The sequence below is a fragment of the Pseudoliparis swirei genome, chromosome 18, assembly GCF_029220125.1.
Source record: "Pseudoliparis swirei isolate HS2019 ecotype Mariana Trench chromosome 18, NWPU_hadal_v1, whole genome shotgun sequence".
NCBI lineage: Eukaryota > Metazoa > Chordata > Actinopteri > Perciformes > Liparidae > Pseudoliparis > Pseudoliparis swirei.
Window position 1 is genome coordinate 6,401,569 of NC_079405.1, and position 13,742 is coordinate 6,415,310.

At 44.6% G+C, this 13,742-nt stretch overlaps 1 protein-coding gene across 1 annotated transcript; it reads right to left on the bottom strand.

Moving 5' to 3' along the window:
* Window positions 1-10,749: 10,749 nt before the first annotated feature.
* On the bottom strand, window positions 10,750-13,742 carry LOC130207884 (uncharacterized). The gene is made up of 13 exons (XM_056436621.1): window positions 13,491-13,742; window positions 13,255-13,411; window positions 12,973-13,181; window positions 12,772-12,889; window positions 12,384-12,580; window positions 12,202-12,316; window positions 11,953-12,122; window positions 11,800-11,882; window positions 11,591-11,721; window positions 11,314-11,503; window positions 11,098-11,239; window positions 10,906-11,023; window positions 10,750-10,832 (listed from the first exon to the last, which is right to left on the bottom strand). Exons 1-13 carry the CDS (start codon window positions 13,740-13,742, stop codon window positions 10,750-10,752), a joined length of 1,965 nt encoding a protein of 654 aa, XP_056292596.1.

A 13,742-nucleotide genomic window follows, 5' to 3' on the forward strand; every position in this document is an offset into this window, starting at 1 on the left:
ACCCAGCACACCTGATAACAGACCAACTCTGAAGAGAAGTGACTGACTGCTTGCTGATACATCGCCAGCTGTTTTATACATCAGTTAATTACAATACACATGTGAGACATCACCAGCTGTTTCAAAAAGGACCTGTAACAGGTGATCTTCCATCCTGTGGGTGGACTCCAGTCTCTATTGGGAGAGGAGGACACAAAAGGGAGAGGACAGCAAAGGGAGTGAAGTTTGAAGGGAAGTCAACAAATGAAGAGAAGTTTGTGAGAAAACTGTCCTGATAAAGGAAATAGAGTGGTTTACCGGAAGGTGATGAGGGGGAATTTAAAGTAAACCCTTAAATTCAGAAAGGAAGATGAGCATGTCGGTCTTAGCTCGATAGCCCTGACTAGGGAAGTGACAAAAAAGATCGGAGACGTGGGAATGGCAAAAGTCCTGAGGGTTGGAAACTTGATTACACTATATTAATACGGAAGAACCGAAAAACAAAGCAATGCTCATAGAAAGTATATGTAAGAGCATTTTAAGTGAGAAAAGAGTGTTGGGTGAGAATTGAGTTACACGGTGTGTGATAACAGGTATTGCAGTCGATGAAGATCTCTAAAAAATCCAACAGAGTTTGAGTGGGGGAGAAGTGAGATGAAGAGATTGATAAGAACAGTTCATGGTGAAGGGGTTGAGCTAACATTACGTTAGATAGCGGTTAGCTACATTTAAGGTATGGTTTTCTGCAGTTCAAAGGTTGCTATGTCTATCTACGTCTGGCATCCTTGTAACTCATATCTGGGAGTGAGATGTGTGTGCGCCTTAAGTCATCTTTGCCTCATATAAAACAATGCACACGTATAACACACTTTCCTCCATATGTTGTGGCAGCACACAATACAAGACAATACATTTTATCTTGCACAGGTAGGACAGACACACTGTCCACCAATTGGAAGAATGGGTAACAATTGGTTTTCCTGAGAAGAGCAGTATTAGCCTAGAACAGGGGTGGCCAACCAGTCAGAGACTAGGAGACACATCTTTTACTGTGTTACCGCAAAGAGCAACATGATGCGCACACATGCACACACACACACAAACACAGTCACACAGACACACACACACACACACACACACTCAGTTCAACCAAGTCCACAAACAATAATATAATATTTTACAATAGCGTTTTTCTTTTACTATGCATGTTGCATGTTGCTCAACCGTGACCAATTATCTTCAACGGTTTCTACTTCGAACACGTCTACCTGTCTCTTGGACCCCATCCCGACGAGGCTGCTTAAAGACGTTTTGCCTTTAATTGGCGGCTCTCTATTAGATATTATCAATGTGTCTCTGCTAACAGGCCACGCACACTTCAAAGTGGCTGTTATTAAACCTCTCATGAAGAAGCCCACTCTGGATCCAGAGGTGTTGGCTAACTACAGACCGATCTCTAACCTCCCCTTCCTCTCCAAGATCCTTGAGAAAGTGGTCGCAAATCAGTTGTGCTATAAATCTTTTTTTTTTACTTGGTCTGATAAATATTAAATTTTAAGGGAGATAGGATTTAGAGTTTTCTTAAGCTGTAAGCCAATCAGCAATATTAAAAGAATAAAAGGCTTGCAATATTTTACCACCAGAGAGAGCTACGCTACTAAATGCGGACTACTTGTAGTTCCTAGAGTCTTAAAAGTAGAATGGGAGCCAGAGCCTTTAGTTATCAAGCTCCTCTTTATGGAAGCCAGCTTAAAGCCACGGTTATACGGCTCCAATTTATTGGCTCATCGCAAGACTTGCAATCAACGCCACAGTACTAATTGAATTCAGGCTGCTCGCCCATCGCCCACATTGTCAGCATGTGGGGACCAAGATCATTTCTCCATCACGCTTCAGCCTGACCGGCTGATGTGCATACCGCTTTCAAAGTTAAATATGATCGGCTACTTGAACTGGGTTGACAGGGCTGGAGCCCAGAGAACCAAAGAAAGCCACCTTAACTCGGCCCAGGCAATCAAAGGAAGCAACCGAACGTGCGTTGTGTTTCACCAGAACTTCATCTTTAGTAACACAGGAACATCTCTTACAGAGAAGCTGCTTGATGGGATGGGACCAAACCCAGCATCTCTCAAAACAGGATGGAAAATTGTCGCGTTAGTTGTCATCAGTGCCTACTTGGGACCTGTTATTGGTCACAGAAGCCACTTCACAGCCGTAGCAGTCATCGTCGCCCATTGGGGGTAGCACTCATGGTAGAGGTAGTAAGGGTGATGAAATATGTCCTATAGACTCATCAGCAGAAATCCTCAACATGTTTAAGTCTACTGTTGTTGTTATGAAAGTTGCAGGACAAGAAGACTAGCGAGCACCCGGTCAGCATGGTATGAAGCAGAGAAGTCAACGCGGGCTCTAGTTAATCTGAGGTTATCAGTTGGAAGACAAAGAGGGTTATCCAATGCAGAAGCTTCAAGGTGAGAGTCATGAAACATACCTCAAGGTCGATCCTTGGTATTGTATGAAGACTTGAAGTGTGTGCCGCTTCTTGGAACTGTGGTGAGCCATCCAGTCAACTGTTGATGTCCAACCATTGCTCAAATTGTTGCCTTGACTGTATTTCACACTGATGTAAAACTGGTCTGCTCAAAAGCAGTGATGGTTGGTAGCTCTAAAAGCAGAGACAAGGTTGACTCATTGACTATCTATAGCTTAAACTCTACGAGGTTGTGTCACGCCATATTTTAAAAGGAGACACCCAAGGTTTTTGGTCAGTTGGTATCCATCACATCTTTCAGTTGTTAAATTCTATCCCCACGCTAATTTTAAATTGTGACCCAGATACAGTGAAAAGTTCAATTCATTCAACATCTGCAGAGACGCCTGCAACCCCGACTGGTGGCAAATGGAGTTTCTCTTCAGGCGATGATAAACCCAAAGATCAGAGAGAGGATGTAGGTTGTAATCAAGGGAACTAGACTGCAGATAAACAACCTTGAAGGCGTCACTGAAACCAATAGAGCAACAAGCTGGCACCATTGACATTTAGCATTTAATTTCACTTGCATCTTCAGGACAATATCACCGCGTACTAAAACAAAGATGCTCTTGGTCCAGCTGATAAAGTGACGCCCTGGATGGTGTGTAAAACCTCCTGGCATTGCTCTTCAACAGGAACATGCTGGTGAAGAAGATGTCTCAGCACCACTAGCATCTCAAGACAACGCTGAAAAGGCGATTTCCTGGGACAGTATTCGAGGAACAGGAAAAAGGCGAACTCCTTTATTAGCCTGAAGTTCTGTCATTTAGCAAATAATGACTTACTTTCTTGGACGTGGGGAGATTGAAGAATAAGAGGGGTAATGGGAACAAAACCAGATTCGGTACCATCTCGGTGCCAGTGGTCCCCAAGGTACCGGAGCATGGGTCTAAATGGTGATGGTATCAGTAATCTGGGGCATGCCAAATTGTCTGCTTGACATTTTAATAAAATATGCACCAGTGACCAGACGGTTGAGGACTTCCAAACCTTTGAGTGACCATCGTAAGAGCCCACTGGGATCCCCAATGGCGATGTGGAAATCTGTGGTGACAGCGTACCCTCGCAGCCATCTTGAGATCTATCAAGCTCCTCCGCTAATGCCCATGTGCATTTCTCGGATTTCAGCTACCCACCAGTGGTGGCTACACGGCGAGGTACGTGCCAAGAGATTACGTTGTTGGTGAAGAGGACGCACCCGCTTATGCGATAACCCAACTAAGTTGACCTCCATATGACAGAATTTAAGAAACCATGTCCAATAGAGCTGTCGAGACTTGCCTGTGGACAAGTAGCCAAGTCCACCACATTCCAGACCATGTGGTGCCTTGTAGTAGCTCTCACCCTGAAAACTCCATGATGACTCCATCCACCTAAGAGATGTTGGTTTATAGTTCTGCTTCCAAAGCCAACTTTTATGCAAACCACTTGATGGGTCTGTTGCTTACCTCTTCTGAAGTGGTCTCTGCTGTATTGTAGATCGTATAACCAGACGGGCTGAGGTCACCATGGCACCATAACCGGCTTGTTCAGCTCCTCAGAACCATTGACACTGGTTCGGTGTGTAAAATGTCAATCTCCTGGCTTGATTCCACAGAGGCCTATAGTGAGAGAATTAATCATTTCCGTGAATGAGATAAGAATGGTATATGAACGCAAGCCCACTGTAACAGGAATGTATAATACATCAGAATGACGCCGATCTCTTTAATATCTTTAGTCTGCCCCTTAGTTTGGTGAGTAATGGTGGACACCTAAAAGAAATGGTTTAATAGTTAGGAAACAAGTCGGTAGAGCTTTCAATATTAAGTGACCTACTTCCATGTAGTTCCTGTCACAGAGAATCTCTAGAGTTCAGCTAGTGTAGCTGCAAGTCTGGCTCACATCATGGGTGTTCTACACTGATCCACTGGGGCCAGACATCCGAGCTTCCTAAGCCAACATTAAAGGTTTGATCGTCCCACAACCAAATGCAATAGAAACAAGAATCTGGCTTTAGTAGAGTCAAGAGTTTAAATCCTGCAATTTTTTAAACAAAATGGCTCCAATTAGTGTTCCAAATTGGGGAAACGTCTTATTATTTTATAGTGGCTAAAATATATAAGGTCAAACATTGGCCGTTTTAGATGGTCAGCTGTATAAAAACGCATAGAATACTGAGGCTAAAATAAATGCTCGTAAAAAGATAAATTTCTTAAGTCATTAATGCACAAATGGGCAAACATGTTTCTACAGGCAACTCATAATTAAATGTCTCAAATAAAGCAAACGCAAACATACCTTATTGTCCACGTAGCAGCCCAGTGCAGAGACGAGTAGATCTCTGATGTTAATTCTAATGGGTCGAATTCCCATGCTGTAGCCACAATTGGCAAGCTGGTTGGGTGTTACACAACAAAGGTGCCATCTGGGGAAGAAACATCAGCATGACAGGACACTGCCTCTCCTAGTGTTAACCAACCATGCTTATTAGCAGACTGCATACTTAATGATGGCCTCCACCCTGCTCAAGCCCCACTGCTAGGGCCTTTGTCCAACACAGCCCCCATTAGATTAACAGTCTGAATGTAAGACACTGCCTGTTAAAAGAACAGGTTTGCAGGAGCAGTACACTTTTCTGGAACAATGGTAACAACAATATAGTTTAAAGTCAGGTCACTTGATGGTAAATTGACCTTCATATTTGGCCTTGCTGAGCCAAGAGGATTACCAAAGCCATCAAGTTCCATAACAACCTTAAGTAAAACACATCACTTAGACATTAAGTGCTAGCAACACAAACAAAGAAAGAAAAATCTACATGTTCCCAAGTTCTACATCTTGCAGTCTGAGAGCAGCCAAACAAACTGCACCAGAGGAATCCAATCATTAGCTGAGCGACTGAACACCCAGCACACCTGATAACAGACCAACTCTGAAGAGAAGTGATTGACTGCTTGGTTGATACATTGCCAGCTGTTTTATACATCAGTTAATTACACACACATGTGAGACATCACCAGCTGTTTCAAAAGGACCTGGTAACAGGTGATCTTCCATCCTGTGGTGGACCCAGTTCTATTGGGATAGTGAGGACAAAAGGGAGAGGACAGCAAGGAGTGAAGTTTGAAGGGAAGTCAACAAATGAAGAGAAGTTTGTGAGAAACCGTTCTGAATGAAGGAAATAGAGTGGGAGCCACCGAAGGTGATATGAGGGGAATTTAGTAAACCCAATTCAGAAAGGAAGATGAGTGTCGGTCTTAGCTCGATAGCCCTGACTAGGAAGTGACAAAGACTGAGACGTGAAATGCAAAAGTCTGAGGATGGAAACTATTACACTATATTAATACGAACAAAACAAAGCAATGCTAATAGGAAAGTATGTAAGAGCATTTGGGTGAGAAAAGAGGTTGGGTGAGAATTGAGTTACACGTGTGATAACAGGTATTGCAGTCGATGAAGAATTCTAAAAATCCAAATAGAGTTTGAGTGGGGAGAAGGAGATGAAGAGATTGATAACAGTTCAGAAGGGGTTACTAATATTACGTTATACAGCGGTTAGCTACATTCAAGGCTGGTTTTTCTGTGTTCAAAGGTCGCTATGTCTATTCACGTCTGGTATCCTTGTAACTCATATCTGGGAGTGAGATGTGCGCTTTTGTCATCTTTGCCTAATATAAAACAATGCACATATAACACACTTTCTCTATGTTGTGGCAGCACACACAATACAATACATTTTATCTGTACAGGTAGGACAGACTCACTGCTCACCAACTAAAGAATTTGCAACAATGGGTTTCCTGAGAAGAGCAGTATTAGCTTCAGAACAGGGTGGCCAACCAGTCAGAGACTAGGAGACACATTTTAATAAAGGTTTAAAGAGCAACATGATGCGCACACACGTACACACACACGCAAACACAGTCACACACACACACACTCAGTTCAACCAAGTCCACAAACAATATGTTACAATAGCGTTTACTATGCATGTTTAGTGGGACTTCCTGCATTCTTTGCCTTGAACAATCCTTCAATATGGCTTGATTCTGTTGTTGCCACAGGAAGCATTTTTCACATGGGTCAGTCAGAACAGGTCGATTTCACGTGTTTCAGGAAACACTCGCAACCCACGATCTTCAGCGATAACGTTCAACCTCCGAACGGCCCGAATATTCGCTGTGGAGTTTGCGTTACCAGCGCCATAGTTTAATTTCATCTCGCCCACTTGCGCGTTGACAAAATACCTTGAACTCGCGGAGCGACCAACATAAAACCCCACAAACTGTGACATGAACAAGAGCCGCATGGCAAAAACAGTGGTCAAACACGACTACTGAACAATACCTTAGACGCTCGATTTATTATTTTCACGGCTGCCTGCTGAGAGATTGCAGTGAGACGCAGAAAATGTGAAGTGGTTCAAATAAAACATCTTTGATGGGACGTGTTACGTGCCAATCAGTGTTAGTTAGTTGAATCAGTCCGCTACATCTGTTGCCGTCACGCCACACGGTGTGATACTAACAAAGAAGCTAAAATGTGATTTAGCAGTCTGTTGAGAACGTGCTCTACTGTCCCTGCAGCAGGTAGAGGAGAGGGTGGTCAAGGTTCTCATATGGACAATACTTTCTTCAGTGTCCTCACCACCTGTGCCATCCTTTATACACATCAGAGAACTTGTGGAGATGGTCCGTCTAAAGTCGTCGTCTTGCTGCTTCTACCACATTTGTATACAACCCATTGTTGATCTGCCTCATGTGCCACAGTAAAAGTTGCTGCCCTGAATGTATGACATGCAACGCAGGGTTCAAATGAAATAGATACAAATTGAGTGAAGAGATGATTACAGAACTTTTAAATTAGTTTATTCAGGAGTTTGACCAGAGGTGAACACAATAGGCCCAGCGGAGATTTGCCTTTGGTTGATGGAGTCCGTACCTCTTTGTACTAGAAGAAAAAAAAGACAAAGTCGATCACCAACTGTATGTAGTTTGTTGACAAATATTTCCCAAATGTCCCAGACCCGTTTTCTCTCTCCTGTAGTTCATCTGGTGTGGAGTTTCAGCACACTGGCGTCTGCATGAGGCATCTGCTTGGCAATGCAAGTCACAAATCTCTGCATCGCAGTGGACAAAGATCTGAAGACGGACAGAAGGGTTTATTATACTATGAGATGTGACAATGCACACTGCTCATACGTTACCTCTTCTTCAGAACCGCCTCATCTTTAGTAAAGGTGAACATCTTCATAGAGAAGATGTGGATGGGACTAAAACCCTGGCATCTCTCACAACAGGATGGAAAACTGTCACATAGCTGTCATCAGGATTTGCACAGCTGGGGAGGGATTGACAACATATTTGATTTATCATAAGTTTTGAGACCTTACCTAGCTTTATGCTACTCATTACCTGTCCACAATAATATCCCAGCTAGGCAGAGATGTCCGGTCTTCATCAAGTGTAGCCCAACAGTTCTCCAAGATGAGCTCCAAATTTGGGTCAGCCTCAACCAGCTCTACCTCAAAATAGAGAGGCTGCCTCAGATATTTTACAACTGGATAATCTTCTGCTTGGTAGAAGAGCGCAATGAATCTGGAGGAGAAGAGTCCCATTAGAAAGAGCATTGTCCTGACTGCCATCTGCAAAACAAGGTTTTGATGTCAACTTTACCTGGCTAGCCTCATTTGAACCATCAGCTGTCCTGAGCCGATCTCCGGGGTTCATAGAGTCTTGGTTTTGAGCTGAAGCCAACAGTCTGAGTCTCGTTGACCACATAGTAGCAGAAATGGTTTGTCTTGGAGAACGAAAATACACTGAGGTGGACCTCACTAGAAAGTATATTCGAAAAGATTGGAAGTCCTCGTGCTGTGGTGTTTTCTAAATCCTGATTGAAATTTCTCAAATAAACTATTATGATGTAGAAAGTCGCACAACTGATTTGCGACCACTTTCTCAAGGATCTTGGAGAGGAAGGGGAGGTTAGAGATCGGTCTGTAGTTAGCCAACACCTCTGGATCCAGAGTGGGCTTCTTCAGGAGAGGTTTAATAACAGCCACCTTGAAGGAGTGTGGTACGTGGCCTGTTAGCAGAGACACATTGATAATATCTAATAGAGAGCCGCCAATTAAAGGCAAAACGTCTTTAAGCAGCCTCGTCGGGATGGGGTCCAAGAGACAGGTAGACGTGTTCGAAGTAGAAACCGTTGAAAATAATTGGTCACGGTTGATAGGAGAAAATCCCTCCACACACGCACACAGACACACACAAAACACGCACACACACGCAAACACAGTCACACACACACAAACACAGACACAAAAACACAGACACAAAAACACAGACACACAGTCACACACACACACACTCAGTTCAACCAAGTCCACAAACAATAATATAATATTTTACAATAGCGTTTTTCTTTGACTATGCATGTTGCTTAGTGGGACTTCCTGCATTCTTTGCCTTGAACAATCCTCTTCAATATGGCTTGATTCTGTTGTTGCCACAGGAAGCAATTCTTTCACATGGGTCAGTCAGAACAGGTCGATGCTTTGATTTCACGTGTTTCAGGAAACAGACTCGCACACGCACGATCTTCAGCGAATTAACGTCCGCGAACCCCTCCGTAGAACGGCCCTCTCGACATTCGGCTGTGGAGTTTCTGCGTTTGGCCAGCGTGCCACGAGTTTAATTTCATCTCGCCCACTTGCGCGTTTGACGAAAATACCGTCTTGAACTCATGCGGAGCGAACACCAACATAAAAAAAAACCCACAAACTTCGATATGAACGTAAGAGCCGAATGGCCTAGAACAGTGGTCCCCAAACTACGGCCCGCGGGCCAGATCCGGCCCGCCTCCACATTTGGACCCGCCCCCTGAACAATACCTTAGACGCTTTCCGATTCATTATTTTTTTCACCTGGCCCACTGCCGTTGAGATTGCAGTGAGACGCGGAGAAAATGTGAAGTGGTGCTCTTCACAATAAAACATCTTTGATGGACGTGTCGCGTCTCGGCCAATCAGCGTTCAGATGTCGACAGCGTTTGGGAAGTTAGGTTAGCTTGAATGTTAGTCCGCTACATCTGCTGCTGTCACGCTGCACGGTGTAGCGATGCTAACAAAGTACCCGTACATTAAAAACGATGTGATTTAGCATATTTTTAGTATCGATACTTCATTAAAAGAGCGATCAGAGCGCACACGCTGCTCCGCTCCGTTAAATGCAGGGTTAGTATTAACCCCCCCCCGGCTGGCCCTCCAGCAGACAAGGGAAACGTTGTGGCTCTCAAAGGAAAAAGTTTGGGGACCCCTGGCCTAGAACAATTGGATTGTTTGTTTTTTACAATACCGGTGCTAAACGGGTACTTTTAAAACGATACCGGTGCCTGAACCGATACTTTAAAAAATAAACACGAGGACATTAAAAACTTCTTCGGCCATATTACCTGTAAAAGCCGTTATCATGGCCGCACTGACATCAGACTGTCAAACTCGTAGCTAGCTACCAGCTACGAGCCAGCTTAAACATGGTTATAATGGCTCTAATTTATTGGCCTACTTTTATGAATGCAAGAGTTGCAATCAACACTACTGTACTAATGAGTTCAGGCTGCTCTTGTCATCATTGGTATACACGTTTTCAGGGGGACCGGTGACGGTATCTCCATCTCGCTCAGCCTGACCGCTGATGTGCTCACGCAGACAAACACGGCGCATGCCTCTGCTTTCAAAGTTAAATATGATCGGCTATCGTAACCTGCTGACAGGGCGGAGTCACCAGAGAAGTTTCTCAATTTCAATCGGCTCAGGCACCGAAAGGAAGCCCCGAAATGTGCGTTGCGTTTCGGTCCGGGTGGCACCGGTTGTGTAGGAACCGGTGCCACCCGGAACCCCCAATGTGGCACCCAACCCTAGTCAGGAATGTTCTGCTGAAGCAGTCTGTTGAGAACGTGCTCTACTGTCCCTGCAGCAGGTAGAGGAGAGGGTGGTCAAGGTTCTCATATGGACAATACTTTCTTCAGTGTCCTCACCACCTGTGCCATCCTTTATACACCCGACCACTGCACATCAGAGAACTTGTGGAGATGGTCCGTCTAAAGTCGTCGTCTTGCTGCTGCTACCACAACTGTATACAACCCATTGTTGATCTGCCTCATGTGCCACAGTAAAAGTTGCTGCCCTGAATGCATGACATGCAACGCAGGGTTCAAACAATAGATACAAATTGAGTGAAGAACTTCAAATTAGTTTATTCAGGAGTTTGACCAGAGGTGAACACAATAGGCCCAGCGGAGATTTGCCTTTGGTTGATGGAGTCCGTACCTCTTTGTACTAGAAGAAAAAGACAAAGTCAATCACCAACTGCATGTAATATGTTGACAAATGTTTCCCATATGTCCCGTACCCCGTTTTCTCTCTCGTCTGTAGTTTATCTGGTGTGCAGGTTCAACACACTGGCCTCGGCATGAACCATCTGCTTGCCGATGCGAGTCACAAATCTCTGCATCGCAGTGGACAAAGATCTGAAGATGGACAGAAGGGTTTATTATACAGGGCTACTATGAGATGTGGACAATGCACACTGCTCATACGTTACCTCGTTCTTCAGAACCGCCTCATCTTTAGTAAAGGTGAACATCTTCATAGAGAAGCGTTTGATGTGGGATGGGACTAAAACCCTGGCATCTCTCACAACAGGATGGAAAATTGTCACATAGCTGTCAGCAGGATTCGCACAGCTGGGGAGGGATTGACAACATATTTGATTTATCACAAGTTATAAGACCTTACCTAGCTTTATGCTACTCATTACCTGTCTACAATGATATCCCAGCTAGGCAGAGATGTCCGGTCTTCATCAAGTGTAGCCCAACAGTTCTCCAAGATGAGCTCCAAATTTGGGTCAGTAGCCTCAACCAGCTCTACCTCAAAATAGAGAGGCTGCCTCAGATATTTTACAACTGGATAATCTTCTGCTTGGTAGAAGAGCGTGTACGATGAATCTGGAGGAGAAGAGTCCCATTAGAAAGAGGCATTGTCCTGACTGGGTACAGTCTTGCAAAAACAAGGTTTGATAAAGTCAACTTTACCCTGGGCTAGCCTCATTTGAACCATCAGCTGTCCTGAGCCGATCTCCGCGGTGGGTTCATATTGTCTTGGTTTTGAGCTGAAGCCAACAGTCTGAGTCTCGTTGACCACATAGTAGCAGGCAATGGTTTGTCTTGGAGTAAAGGAAATACACTGAGGTGGACCTCACTAGAAAGTATATTCGATTAAAAGATTGGACGAGTCCCTCTACCTGTACTGAGGACCAACTGGTGATGCTCCTTTGTTGTAAGGCAAGGCAATCTCATTTTCATACAGCATGTAGTGGTCAAAGAACTGAGGACAAAAGGATGGAGGCATTAGCATTTAACAATAGTGTGGAGATTTAAGGTGACCCAACACTTACTGTTCTTGTGGTTCCACATGATGCAACAGTGAAAGAGAAATATGCAAAGCGATCACCACTGAATGCCGGTTTGCAAGACTGGTCCATTAGGGTCAGCCTACTTGGGACCATATTGGTCACAGAAGCCACCTTCACAGCCGTAGCTGTCATCGTTCCATTAGGGTAGCACTCTGCGAGTAGAGGTAGTAAGGGTGAAGAACACGTCCTATAGTCCCATCAGCAGAAACCCTCAACATGTTTATGTCTTACCGGTTGTTGTTAAGGGAAAGTTGCAGGACAAGAAGAGATCAGCGAGCACCCAGTCGTTACGGGCATGAAGAAGAAAGAAGTCAACGTGGGCTCTTAGTGAATCTGAGGTTATCAGCTGGAAGACAAAGAGGGAAGTTATCCAATGCAGAAGCTTCAAGGTGAGAGGTTACAGTGAAACATACCTCGAAGGTCGCATCCTTGGCATTGTATGGAAGACTGACGCTGAAGTGTGTGCCGTTTTCTTGGAACTGGTAGTGAGCCATCTCAGGTGTCAGCTGTTGTTGTCCAACCATTGCCTTGAAATTGTTGCCTTGACTCCCATATTTCACACTGATGTAAAACTGGTTCTGGTCACAGGTGCCAGTGATGGTTGGTAGCTCTAAAAGCAGAGACAAGGCTGACCATTGGACTATCTTTAGCATAAACTCTACGAGGTTGTGTAAAGTCATATTTAAAAGGAGACACCCAAGGTTTTTGGTCAGTTGGCATCCATATCACATCTTTTAGTTGTTAAATTTCTCCCCACGTGACGCAATTGTGAGCTAGATACAGTGAAAAGTTCAATCTCACCAACATCTTGCAGAGACGCCTGCAACTCGACTGGGTGGGCAAATGGAGTTTCTTCAGGAAGGATGATAAACCCAAAGATCAGAGAGAGGAAGTAGGTTGTAATCAAGGGTTCAGGATTCTGCAGATGTAAACAACTCAGTTATGTCACTGAAACCAATAGAGCAAATAAGCAGGCGCCAAGTGACATTTAATTTCACTTGCATCTTTCAGGACAATATCTGCATCAAAGGGCACTAAAACAGAGATGCTCTTGGTTCCATTGGAGTGGCGATGCTCCTGGATGGTAAAACCTCTGGCATTGCTCTCTTCGACAGTGAGCACGCTGGTGAAGAAGGTGATGTTCCTCAGCACCACATCATGAAGAAGGGGCCCCAAGACAACGCTGAACACTCGGGCCTCTGGGACAGTATCTGAGGAACAGGACAAAGGCTATAAACCTTCCTTTATTAGCCTGAAGTTGTCGGCTTCCAGATAACGACTTACTTTCTTGGACGTGGGGAGCGTGAAGAATAAGAGGGGTGGTAATGGGGAACAAAACCTTGTATCTGGTATCATCTCGGCTGACCGTGGTCCTCCACAGTACCTCGAGCATGGGCTCCACAATGTAGGTGATGTGGTACTGGTAATCTGGGGCATGGCTCTGCAATTATTCATCACATTTTAATAAATTATGCAAAGAAAAGTGACCCTTTCATTTCTAAGCTAGAGGACTGCCCAACCTTGTAGTGACCATCAGGCGAGCCGACTGGGATCTCAATGATGATGTGGAACTCTGTGGCGGACAGCGTGTACCCTCGTGCAGCCATCTGAGATCCATCAAGCCTCCTTCCGTTGATGCCCATGTGCATTTCTCGGATTTCAAAGCTGCCATCTACCAGTGGTGTCATACGGCGAGGTACGTGCCAAGAGATTACGTTGTTGGTGAAGAGGACGCCACCTGTTAATGACAACCCAACTGTTGACTCATCCAT